This window comes from Passer domesticus, chromosome Z (genome assembly GCF_036417665.1).
Source record: "Passer domesticus isolate bPasDom1 chromosome Z, bPasDom1.hap1, whole genome shotgun sequence".
In the NCBI taxonomy this organism is placed as follows: Eukaryota; Metazoa; Chordata; class Aves; order Passeriformes; family Passeridae; genus Passer; species Passer domesticus.
Genome location: NC_087512.1, coordinates 64,979,750 through 64,993,497, shown reverse-complemented (window position 1 = coordinate 64,993,497; position 13,748 = coordinate 64,979,750). Strand labels below are relative to the sequence as shown.

General features: G+C 35.3%; 1 protein-coding gene across 2 annotated transcripts in view; it reads left to right on the top strand.

Moving 5' to 3' along the window:
• The window catches only part of DTWD2 (DTW domain containing 2), a 63,007-nt gene that overhangs the window by 8,470 nt on the left and 40,789 nt on the right, over nucleotides 1-13,748 (top strand). The window contains exon 1 of one of the 2 annotated variants that reach the window (XM_064403903.1): nucleotides 9,612-9,637. The exons of the other annotated variant lie outside the window; for it this stretch is intronic. Within the exon in view, the coding sequence (XP_064259973.1) occupies nucleotides 9,627-9,637 (11 nt within the window). The 5' untranslated portion in view covers nucleotides 9,612-9,626. Of the gene's footprint in view, nucleotides 1-9,611; nucleotides 9,638-13,748 lie in introns of those variants that run through there. 2 annotated transcript variants of the gene reach the window in all.

The window sequence follows — 13,748 nt, the reverse complement described above, 5'->3', positions numbered from 1 at the left end:
TGTAAGTGTTTATTTCCAACATTCAGTGAGTTGTATATAAATAGGGAATTCATTAGGGTAGACATGCAGATATATATTTTTTTTCCATAAGTGTAGGGATGTAGGCAGCTGAGAATATAAGACAGGCCTTGGTGCCAGTCAGGTGTCTGACCCTTCTCCAGGGCTATGTCAACCCTGTAGCCAAAATGAATCGCAAGAAGAACTCTGTTGCCATGATTGTATTTTTTTGTTACTTGATGTATGCTTTCTTAGGTAGCTTGGGGAAATGTGTATTTGCACTGAGAGATCTAGAGCGCCACACTTAGAAAGCTTAAGTTAAGTTCTTAAGCAAGAAGGTGCTAGTGCCCTCTTGCCCCCAGTCTTTGAGTTAGTAAATCTTCACTGACCAGCAGAGAATCCAGCCACAAGACCACAGAACAAATTAGTGTTTTGAGTTTTGTGCTTGAACACATGAAGAGAAGAACATTTCTGAATGGTTTTACAGCAGATTGCAGATTATTTTATCAATAAGTGCCTATTTTTGCAACAGCAGAAAGTTATTTTACAAACTGAAAATTTATTCCAGCATTAAGTGGTTATGTTGATTTTCTTGCCGCTGGAGAAGCAGAGATATTTGTACTGTAATATGTCAGCTCTTCTGAAGAGGCTAAGGAATTTGAATAGGTCTGGGGGTGTGAATATCAAAAGTATACAAACTGAAACTTTCTTCCATTCAAGAATTACCCTTTTTGCTTGATAGACATAAATGTCTTTTAAGTTGGTTTTTTTTTCAACAGAAGATGCTCAAGGAGATTTGAGGAATATTAAGAGGGGGTCTTGAACTTGTGTACTTGGTAGTTAAAAAGATGCAGAATTTACCAAATACATCTTAATTTGTAACTTGTTTGAAATTGATCAACTACAATATATATAATCTATACCACATTTCAAGAAGAATAGTTAAAGGTAAGTGGAAAAATTATCAAGCATTAGATTGGAAGTTCAGTGCCTTTTATGATCTTAACATACTTCTGCTAATGTTGCTTTAAATGACTGTAGTTTGCTCACTAAATTCTGTATCTTCTTTTGGCTAGAATTATAAATCTCAAGCTAAACATTGTGTTTTCTTCTGTGTTCAGCAGTTACTTTATATGCAGTAGTTTCTCATACTGATGTTTCTTTGGTGTGTATTACCAATATTCAGTGGTGCCAGAGCAGCTGGTGAATTAAAGATATTGTGACTTCACTGTTACTTATTTCTGCTGTACTAAATTTCAAAGGCATTTATTAATTTCATACTATATTGTGATCAGATTAATGAGTGGAGACCTTTTTAAGCTGCTGGTTTTGTGACTCAGCTGACTTGGTTAGCATACTTTTTGATATGTTGGTATTAAATAAGGAAAAAGAATATGTCAGGCTGGCCACATATGGTATGTGGATAACTGTAGGTTATTCTATAACTATAGGATATAGGAGCACACCCAAAGACAAGAACTGTATCAGCAAATAATCTTGTTAGTTAAAACAATGTAGTATGTTTGATTGGCTTCTATTCTGTAATTACACCAAGTACACCTTTTCCTTGGGGATGGTAGAGTATTAGAGGTCAAAAATGTTTCAACATTGATAAAGCCCTCCCAGTTTAATTGTAAGGAATACTAAAAAATACAAATGGTTATTTTTCTTGATTTGCTTTTGATTTTTATAAACATAGCACAAAGCAAAAACTGAAGAAAAGGTGAATTTGGCTTTCCATTCTCTGGGGCTACAAAAGCAGCTGAAGACTGTTATCCATATATCCAAATAAAAGTTGGTTTAAGTGCAGCAATCCAGTGATTTTTCATGTAATTTCTGGGGTTTATGCCTGATATTGGTATATGTAAATTTTGGCTGCAGCATTATCTCTTTTGAAGAGAGCCAGCCCTGTAATATCCCTGAGTTATTTTATTACATAATGTATTCTAGAGCTTGTCTGAGCATCCTGTGACTAATTGGTCTTAATTCAGTGAGATTCTTTTCAGTTACCGGTTGTCTGTTTTTTCTTTTTTTATGTTTTCCCTCAGTTTGACTTTTGTTTTTAAAAAAGCTTTCCTGTAATTTCAGGTGCATCACTCAAACCTTCTTCCTTTGTTGAAATAGTATGCCTAGAATTTCTTACAATTTATTTTTTATTCTGAGTAGTCTGAGAATGATTTATCAGGGTCATCTGAATTCTCCCACCTGATTTTTTTCCTGATTTCTTTCATTGATGATTTTTTTTTATTGTTTTCCCTTTCAGCTGTGATAATTGTTTGTTAGAGTCTTCTCTCTCCCTTTTAATGACTGTATGTCATTCTACCCCCTGATCTCACATTCACATTTATCCCTTGCAATGCACCTGTGTGTCCCTTTCTCACTTTTAAAAGCCAAATAGTGTTCTGAACACTGGATTCAGTTTTCACTTGGCACTTTTATAGCTTTAACAGAATTGTACTTTTTCTTCACAAGCTCTGATGAAATGTTTTTCATCAAAATCTGTAATGCTTTTTGCTTGGAATAAACAATCCCAGTTCAGACTCCTGGATCTGTCGGCCTAGTACTTGTCTGTGCTGTATGCTAGAAGCATACCCGTCTTTTGGCTTGCAAGACATGGTCAACAGATTTTTTTTTTCTCTCCATCTTTCTGCATACAGTTTCTGAGTTACACCAATTATGCCTATGATGTGTGGTACAAATTTCTTTTTGAATTCTTGAACTCAGTTCCTGAATCTATTTAGCATGTCAATACGGAAGACTGCAAACTGTCTCTAACATATGATTTTTATTTAATTTCAAATTTAGTTTCATGGAAATGTCCAGCTGTATTAGTTATGTGAAGGGGAATGTGTCCTTGCAGTACTTAATTTTTTGTTTTCCTGTGAACATGTAAAGAAAATGGGCTAAATGAGTCCTGGAAGCCTCATCCTATGGCTCTTTTGGCACAAAGTAATAGGTCATCTATATTGTAAAGTTAACATGAATTTTAACCTAGTGAATAGTCAAATTCTTACTGTGGCTTTATTTCTTTCTACATGTATTCTTTAGTGTTTATGTATTAATAATTGACAGTACAATTTTCTGAGAGCTTTTTCCTTTTTTAAGCAGTCAATCTACTGTTGTCCAAAAGGAAAAAATATTAAATAAAATTGACTGTGTGTGCATCCTGCATTTGGAAGGAGTGCCTTTTAATGCACACTTTTGTGTGATTTGACAGTATCAGCTCATTCAACCTTACAAGATTTATTATAAAATACTTTTATTTTCTTATGATATCATGGAATTGGCATTCTTGCCTGTATTTCTGTTTAACAATTTAGCATTTCTATTTATTCCAAAAGTCCAGTTTAATGAAATTGGAAGTAGACAAATTTTGCACTAGGAAGAGAATAAGTGAGTTAAAGTGGAATGAATATGAGATGTTCAGGAATTCAATATTTTGATGCTTTTGTCAGATAGTGGAAAGAAAATACTCCTTATCTAAAAATAACCTAGGGGTTTTGGGTTAATTACAGATGCCAAACAGTCTGAGAAATCTATTGCCAGAAAAGTTAATTAGAGATAAGGCTAGTTTTGTTAACAATGGATTATATTCTTAACAGATCTAAAGCAGTAAATCAAGACAGTTGTATTTTATAAAAAAAGATTATTTAAAAAAAGGTGATTCAGAGGTTCTTATGATTTGCTATGTATATGAAACAGTAGCTGTCCAATTCAGTGAGTTTTATATAAAACAGTAGTTGTCCAACTTGTTGGAACTTGTTTTTCCTGGTATTTTTGAATTCAGTATTACACTTAAGCGACTTAGGAATAATCTGCCTTTCTCCCCTCGCCCTTGATTTATTAAAATTGTTGGTTAGAAACTTCAGAAATTCTCTTTGTTAGAATTTTCAACAAATGAAGCTGTAAACTTAATAAAATAAAATCATTATAGTTTAAATTTATTTTGTTTTTAATAAAAGGGCTTGTTAATTGTACTTTCTAATAGCAAGTTTCTTCATTAAAATACCAAAGAAATATCAATGAATTCCAATTGTGCTGATTCTTCTGGACACCTACGTCTAATTCTCCTTGAGCATCAAAGTTCTTTTAAAAATCCTCATGCATGAAAAGCAGGCAGCTAATACAGTGCATTAAGTTGACTTTAAGTGACTTTTAGAATATGTCATCTCCAAGTAGGTTAAAAAATAACCTCTAGTGTACACCAAGCCTACTTACGCCAATAGCTGCTTCATGCCTTACAAAAGTGAGCAGGGATGCTGATGAATATGTGTTTTAAACTCAAGTGGTTTTAAAGATATCTAGGCACCCAAATACCATGGAGCTTAAACCTTTAAAACTGCTTCAGTGATGTCTTTGATGTTTATAATGGTACAGTGGATATAATCTGTCAAAATCTATTAAGTTGGTTATGCTTTATTATAATTCTGTTCTGAGCCACTGCTTTCATTTTGTATTCTGTTCCCTTTGGCAAATGCAGATTTTGTAACTGTTGGGAGAGGGGTCAGGGAGGAATTTAGTAGGGGCCCTATCAAGGACTAATGAAGTCATGTACCAGTAAAACAAATGTGGGTAGGGGACAAATGGAAGAGCAGCACACCCTTCTTCGACAGACTGGTTAATGGATTTAACTGTACGTAACCATGATGACAGGTTCTGGTTCTGGAGTAGGGGGCTGGTTACCTTTGGCTGAATTTAAGGATATTAAAGGAGTATTTGAGAGCTTTCTACAAAAGTCAAGCCGGGAAGATACAGACTAGATTATAGGTTTACAAAATAAACAAAATAAAGAGAGCCTCCCAGACTGCTGAGCTCAAGCAATCTACACTTGAAAGCAGGAGAGGTCTTTGTGGGGGTTTATGCTGTGGGCAGAGCTGTGGAACATGCTCCCTTTGCCCACGTGGAAGGAGCAAGTGCTGCACTGCAGGAGGTTAGAGCTGCCATTCAGAGAGACACTAACAGCTCTCTTGTCATGAGGAGCCTCAGGAAATTCAGCACATTCGAAGCTCAATTCCCAGGGCTAAACAAGATCCGGTATCACTGTCAGCCTGCGTACTGGCCTGCAAGGGAACCACTCTGCAGCACCGGTGGGCAGCAGGGTAAGCGTGGGCCAGCAGCATCCCCTGGTGGGAGAAGAGGCCCTGTCCTGTCAGTTTCAATGGGAGTGTAGCTGTGTTTCGGCTTCACAAAAAACAAATTAAACTTTCTGAGGGTGGTTAAATGGTAGAGCTGGTTGCCTGATGAGACTCTGGTAGGCTAACATCAATTGGCTCAAGGCCTTTGAAATTGTGTCTGCTTTGAGTCCAAAGCTGTCCATTTCTGAATTATTTTATGAGTCTGTTTATAGCTTTTTACTGCTGTGCTCTGTTTAACTTAATAGCAGTGGCATCTCAGACCATGATACTTTTATGAGTTCAAAGTTAACTATTAACTGTTGTGCTCCTTCCTATTCCTGTCAACTTCTTAATGAGGTACTCAAGTGCAGTCTAACCTTGTTTTTTATTAACTTTTATTAGCATGCTTGCTAAATATATACTACACTAGTGATGAAACTAGTGTTTCCAAGTTACACAAGAAAGTTTCATCTATGGAAGAGTCTTCTAACTTTCTTATTTTAAAGAAAGCATTTATTGTGGGGTGTTTTTTCCTGGGACCTGAAGCCTGCAAAGCAGGCTTGAGTGGTAAAAATCAATGTGATTCTGAGATTTGATGTTGTGACTGCTGTATTAAGCATTAAAAAGCATTTGTGCTGAATTGTTTACCTTATAAAAGCAGCATCTTCCAGTATCTGGAAAATGCTTTAGAATGGCTTAATGAATTTGATACATAAAAGAGTAAATAAAAGAGATATTCTTTATTCTGTAAAAATCAACATATTTTAAAGAAATAACTTTTTACTGTTAAATAACAGGTATGCTGTTTTAAAATATATTATTTTGTTGCATTATATCAGGAAAGTGACTGCTTTTTAATAAGATAGATGCTAGATCAGAATCAGTGTGTTTGACAGAAGCGCTGCTCTTCAGAAAAAGAACACTAGAGCGCAGTGTAGCATTTAAAGTGCTCTCACAGCTAAGTGTTCACGAAGTCTGAACAGAGCATTGCACACGGCCTTTTTGGTATTGTTTTATATTGGTGAGTTATGCTGAAGTTTTCTGAGTGTCTAAACACAATTCCATTCTTCTACAATCTATGACAGAAATGAATATTATACTAGAATACTTTAACTGAATATTCTATTTCATATTTAACAATTTTCCCCATACAGGTTCTTTGTCATATACTCCAATAACTGGATTTTTGCTTGCATTCAGTTGAAGATAAACTTTCTTTTAACAGGAATGTGTATTATTTAAAAAAGTTCTGTCTTATAGACATTGTCTACTTTCATGTTAATGCTAAATATAATTTAGGAAGGGAATACTGTTGTGTGCTTTGTTTTACCATAATAAATTATAACAATACCTTTATTTTATAGGGTTTTAAAACCATTTTTGAAAGGAATAAAGCTTAAATTCATAGCTGTAAGTGACAGGATATAGCATTGTTGTGTGGATTGAGAGACATAAGAACTTAGCTCTTTTAACTTCTGAAATGTGTGTGGATGCTGATCATGCTTTCATGAAAAATCAATGACAGAATTCCCTTGACTTCATTTAGTGTAGAAGTGAGCTTTTAATTTAAATCCCTTTTTTCATCTGCTCGTTTCAAACTAGGACTCAGACTTGGTTTTGCTATTAAAAATAAAGTATATATTTCAATAGGTTCTGTGTTTAAAACACTATATTAGATAAGATGAAGTTGCAGGAGAGATCTAAATTTCAAATGTGAAATGACCTATTCATTTTGTGGAGATAGAAAGGGCAGTTTTATTGAAACTTGGTTAATGTGTTTTGAAGATACTGTCACTCAAGTAATTCAAACTTCAAACTGAAAAAAACCTCATAAGTTGGGACTTAGAAAGAAATATAGTGTTAGAAGTTTTTATTCTTGCCTGGATAGAGTTTTGCAGTGTTACCCTTAATGAAAAGTTGTAACCATCCTTTTTCATCAATAAACAAGAAAAAACAACAGTGCAGGAAGATTTTAGGTGAATTTAACTTGAGATTTGTAGACTGCATTTACACAGCTTCAGTTGCTGCTTGAACCCCTCACTGCACCTGAATGTAGTGTCAATGCCTCCTGTTAACAGTGTCTTAATCTCAGCTTCCCTGTCTCACTGCAGTTTTAATTATGAACCTTTATTATACATGGGGTGCTAAAGAACTTGTGTTCCCTCAAACCAAGCTGCCAGACAGAGAAGAAGAGGGAGAGTCAGCCATAGTTTCTGAGAGTCATTTGTGGAGAGGCTCTTTGTGCAGGCATGCAAAGGACTACCAAGCCTACCAGACCCAAAATGATGGTGTTGTATTGTTGGAAATCTTTTCTTTTTTCTTTTTAAATTTTTTTGCTCTTTCTTGCTTGGATTGGTGGGTTCCTCTCTTCCCTGGGAAAATCAGGACTTTTTCATGAAATGTTTTGGTTGCACAGTCTTTCTGCTTTGTATTTTCATGTGGGAGAACCTGAGCTCGTGAAACAGATTGGGAATTATAAGCTGGCAATATAAGACTTAAGTTTAACTTCTCAATGTCTCAATTGCACACTTTAAATGCCATTACTGCTTCACCTTCTTCAACAGATTAAAAGCTGTGCTAGCTGTCTGGGATCAAGCTTGTCAGGGTGCCAGGTATTTTGCCAGAGTGTAGAGGCAAGATGCATGAAAATGTCAACAATCTCAGGCTCATTAGTTTTTGGCTTTCCTGGCCTTTCTGTAATGACTGCAGTGCTGCATAAGCTAAATACTATTTTATTTATTTACTCCTATTAGTTCCAGTGGAAACCACAGCCAACTTAATGTAAACACTTAAGCCATTGAAAGAATGTTCTCCTATTGATTTGTTAATTTAAGTTATTTACAAAGAAAGCTGCCTGCCAAAGTCTGCTTTCTTGTTAAAAGTTCAGAAACTGATACAGTGTGGATATTTTGTTATTTTCTTCTTTGCACCGTTTGTCTTTTAAAGCACTAGAAGATACTTGTTGTATTCGATATGTTTTGATTAGGCTTGTAAAGCTACTGTGAATGTACTAGGCTGAAAACTAATTTGTTTGTCCTTTATTTATGATTTAATTGGTCCGGCAAAAAGGTTATTTGCCTTGGAAATGGACACATGAGAACACAGCACAATTTAAAGGCCTTTAATAAGGTTTGTGCTGCCTTTGCCCACATTTTTGAAATATATTGATTTTGTTTGTATACTTTCAGCATAAAAATATGCAAAAGATTGCTCATTAAGGATAACACACTCTTAGAGTGGTCATACACATGCTGTACTGAAGAATCTACTGATTTTGTTGGGTAATCTGTTGATTCCTATTGTAGTGTCAAAGTCTAAGGGAAATGTCCAAATTAACTTAAAATTCTTCCAGTATAATTGCATGTCACTGTAGTGTTATAAATTCCTCCATAAAAGCCACTTCACCCATAATTGGTAATTCTCTAGATACTATGTCTTCAATATGTGGTGCTATTACTACTGCTGATGATGAGGATAAAATCTCTTGTACTATTTACTTTGTGTTGAAAACCACTGTGAAAATAAGGTAATGCAAATAGAAGTTCAGAATGATACATAAGCTATCAGATTCTTGGAAGGAAAGATACTTCATTAGTTTTAGATTTTTTTTTAAAATACCCATTTTCTAAAGAGAAATGTATGTATCTAATTATGTATGTATGTTTATTTGTCTAATTTTTGAAGAACTGCACTAACTGATGAAATTTTCAAAAAAATAGGAAGGTTTTCTTTAATGAGAACTCATAGCTTATCATGAACTAAGTGACTGCTTCTGTCTCTTACTTCTGGAAAGTTGCCCTTTTAGTCCAGTTTTAGTCTTAAATCTAGGGAAATAAGATCTTGTAATCTTTATAAGTAGGGTTTTTCATAGTTGTTTCAATCCAGACCAGTTGAACTTCGACTGAAAATCATTACAAGCTGATTGTTGTTTGGTGCTGAAGAAGAAATGAGTTAATGGTATCAATCCTGTTTCTAGTAGCTGGCTGTCAACTGCTGAAAACTTAGCTGGTTTTGAGATAGATTTGTTCCTTTTTTTTCCCTCAGTAAGAGTTTAGGACATAATCTCTGAGATATATTGGGTTGCTCTGAAAATAAATGCTAAAATGAAACCACATATAGTCTGCTCTTGTTTTCAACACTTACCTCACTGAACTTTATGTTCTACTGCTGAGTGTAGGAGCTGGATAATGGTCTAGTCCTTCTTTTTTTTTTTCTTTTTTTCTTTCTTTTTTCTTTTTTTTTTTTTTTAAATAGTGATTTCTGCCAGTAAACCATACTCAGAGCAAATGAGTCAAACATGAGGTTCTGTGGTGGATGGCTAAATAATGAATAACAGGTGCCTGGGGATCATAATAAATTCTGGGCACCTGTAGAATGATATTTGTGGCTGATAGAAGTAGTGGTTTTGTGATTTTCTGAACTAAAATGCATATACTTTAGTAACTTGATAACAGACAGCTTTTTATTGCTGTGAATTTCTCCCCCTGCCCTTTATGTGATGCAACATAACTGTTCATGAAACAGAGGTAAATAGGTGTTTCTTTTTGCCCTTAGTCTCTGCTGGTATTCCTTGATGCCTCTGTGAATTAACTACCTTATTCTTTGTTCAGGTTTTCTGAAGTCCAGTGCTCTGGGCAGAGATCCAAGACTGTTTCAAATTTACAAGAAAGCAAAATTTTCAAATTGATTCATTATGATGGAAAATCAGTGTTTTGCACTGGTGGAAACAGAAGGGCAATGGATGTATCTTCTCACCATACCATGTAGGAGCAGGATAACTGCTAAGAGTACCAACTTTCAGCAGTTCTCTTGCTCCTGCATGGAATCTGAGAAATCTACAAGAAATCTAAGTGCTAGGGAATAGTTCTGTGGTCTCCTAGCTGCTCGCTAGTACTATGTGCTTTGTTGAGAGGCAGGGAGATGACTGTCTCCCTCTCCCCCTTCTGAACCTCTTTCTGTACCTTGTCTCTGAAGTATCTCTGACCCCATCCCATTGCATTTTCCCATTGCTGTATCCCTTGACCCAGTTAGTTCCAGTTAGTTCAGTTCAAAGGCAGTTTTTGTCTAAAAATACTGCATTGCTTTTTGAATGCCTCTTTATACTGTGACAACTTTGCTGTGTTGATAGTACCTTGTGGTAAGAAGAACAGACGCTATGTTTTATCAGCTGTACAACTATGAGGAGATTGCTCTGGAAATGAACTTGTTGAATACAATGGCAACATCTATTTAATTGGTCAGTTTCATGGTCTTGTTGGTTTGGAAGTTTGTGATACTGCTTTAAATGTCTTCTGGTACAAAATGTTAATCTGGCATATTTTAATGAATTTAATATTTAGTTCTGCGGTAGCTTTTCCTGGAACTAGACAGAAAAGGTTTGGAACCTGTACCAGAATACAATGCAGGTTTTAAGTGTAAAAGGAGCAAGATCTATAAGTTAAAAGAGATAAAATTAGGTTTAAATTAGATTTTAGGAATAAATGCTTTGCTATGAGGATTATGAATCACTGGAACAGTTGTTCCAGAGGAGCTGTGGGTGACCCATCTCTGGAAGTGTTCAAGGCCAGAACAGGGCTTTGAGCAGCCTGATCCTGGAAGATGTACCTGACCATGTCTGGGGAGTTGGAATGGGATGATCTCAAAAATCTCAAAAATTACTCAGGCCATTCTGCTATTGATCCATTGATACTGTTGGTGTTTATAGGAGGATGCTGCTTTTTTTTTTTTTTTTTTTTTTTTTTTTTTCTGGCTGGGACTCTGAAGCAGTAAAAGAAGGAGGAAGCTGATAGTGATATGGTATTATATGAAGTCCTGACATTCAAACTCAGGGGCCTCAAGCTTTTTGGCACAGAGAACATTTGATGTGCATTGGAAAATTATCTGCAAAATGGAGAGACACCAAAGGACTCCACATGATAGCGTGAGGAGCTATCTCAAAGCTCTCTCATTATAGCATGAGAGCTGTGGTACAACTTTTCATGTGAATTAGAACAACATCAGCTGAGTTTGTTTATTTTTGTGTTCTGTTGCTTAAAGTTGCTGTCTTTATTGTATTGAAAAAGTTACAAAAGCTTTTGTGCAGGAAAATGAAATTTTCTTTAAATAGTTACCTTTTTACACCTGAAGGCAATTTATTTGCAAAATAGATGATTCATATTGTTGGGTAACATAGAAACAATTTTTTTTCCATTATTGTGTGTAATCTTTGAACAAAAGATTTTCACTGTGATTTGTATTAGATTTTTTCCTGTGCATACACATTTCTCTGTTGAGTGTATGTTTTTACTCCGGGAACAGAGGTATGTTCCATTAAATTCGTTGGTTGCACCATTAAAAAACAAATGCTAAAACAAAACCAACCCCATACACCTGTTTTATTTATTTATAACTTCTTATGGAAAGCAAAGCTTTGGCAATACGCCTTTTTATTTTTTAAAATTTCTTTTTTTTTTTTTGCCAGGAAGCTGGTGTTATACAGATTATCAAGTGGAAAAGGAAGTGCTCTATTATTGTTCTTGATACTCCCTCCATCTGTGTTTCTGATACTGTGTTTTATGTGGCTATTAACTCCTAATGAAGTTTGTAAGGATTTAATTTTACATTTTTACACCTCATGACCAGTGACTTTCTAAATTTTGTGAAAGAGATAGGAGGAAGAAATGGAAGTTGGAATACAATAAAGTCAGAGTAATGTTCTGTGCCTGATTTTTCTTGGGAAACCCCATTAAAAATAAGGCTTGAAATTTTGCTTGTGTAAAGAATGTCCAAAATAAGCCTAGAAGAAGCCCAGACAGTGCCGATGACATGAGAAACTACTGCAGGTATTTTTGATCTGGCTTCTCCAGCACTCAGAGTGCACACCAGGGGTTTGTGTAGTGTCGTAAAAATGTTCTGTGTTTAATTATTAGTAACACTTTACAACTGATCTGCATTTTTGAAAACTGCTTGGCATTAAACTGGTGTTTTCACAGGATTATTTATTGAAGTTTTGTACTGTTGAGGTCAATGTCATAGTAACTTCACACTGTATTTTTCTTGTAAATGTTGGGTTAGGATTGTTTCTTCCTAAATGCATAAGTTTATACACATAAGATCTACTTATCTGTGTATAATCCACTCTTTCTTTTGTGTTCCCTTTATAGCTGTAGTGGTTAAGGTGGAGAAGGCAAAATGTTATCTTAATAGTTTTTGTTTGTCCTCTAACATAAAAGTAGCAAAAATAGCATTAGTTTCCAAATTTTAAAACATAAATGGGCTTCTCTTTTAAACTTCACCCCCCCCCCCCGAGCTTTGTAAAACTCCTGACTGTTGTTTTAACGCATGGGAGTAATGGACTTCTGTCAGTATAAAACATACATAATAGCATTAGTATAAAACAGACATATGGTAACTTTGTGGCTTTTCTTCAGATTTCTCAGGTGGGTTTTGACAAAAACAGTAGAGAAATCTAATTTACTTGAAGCAGCTATTTCTGTTTTGGCAGGCATGTTTTTTTGAAAATACAGTCTGGGGCCTGACCTTGGCAATATGTGTTGGAACATCGATATATTACTACAAGTATTAGTAGTTAATAAACATCAGCTTCTTCTTTATTTTAATATTGGAAGCATCATTTCTGGAACATGTGCTTGGTACACTTAACCTCTGTATGTTTCCATACAAATGTCTACAAATGCTGAGCATAAAACTGCAACTTTGTTAGTTTTTGCTTACTTTGGGTTTAAATCCTTGAGTAACTTAGCTGTAGTTTTCTGAGTATGGGTGTATGAAAACACTCACATTCACAGAATGATGCTTGTTTTCAGAAGAAGCCTTTGGTCATGTAGCAAGGTAAAGTTCTGAAGCAAGTTGCAGTAAAGTAAAACAGAGACTTGGAAAGAATTTCAGAATTAGCCCACTGTTTTCCAGACTATGGTATATTTAATTTTGGAGTATCTCTGCCCAGAAACTAGTAATCACACTAAACCTGATACCACAGTCCCCTGTCCAGATTCAGTTCTGCTGGGAAGATAGACTTAATGTTACTCTGAGTATCATTAATTGAGATATAAATAATGGAAAGAAAGCTATGAAGTCAGTAGATGTACATGGCTGTCTTTTTTATATGGAACAATCTTTCAAGGCGTGGAATGATGGTTTTTTCATTTTGTCCTGCCATTGTGATAGGTTACTTCATCATAAATTTTTAGACTAGAAAAGCTGTATTGAAAAAAAGGTAAGAATCCACTGGGTAGCTTTGAGCTGTACTGAAATTGCATACAGGAGAATAATACAACAAAAATTATCCTCTTTAAAATCCTAATCCCAACTCACAAACCTTTTCCTTAATATTCTGAATGCTACTGCTCCTGCCTAGAGCTGATTTCTGATAGCAACCAGAAATTTCCAGAAATGAGAAAAAGATGATGTTCAGTGTTAAAGAAGTTCTTGGTGCTGCTTCTTTTCTGTAACATCAGTTGTGTATGTAGGGCAAGAGTAAAACAGCATCTTTAAACAAAAGAAAGGCCACCTAGGCAGAAAAAGCATTTAGTCTTTCTCAGAGCAAAGTCAGCTTTTGTGGGGGTGGAACAGAACTTTGTTCTGTAGTGCTTCCTGTCCCACAGATGTGGGCTGGTAATGTTGATTTCATGAAGGAAT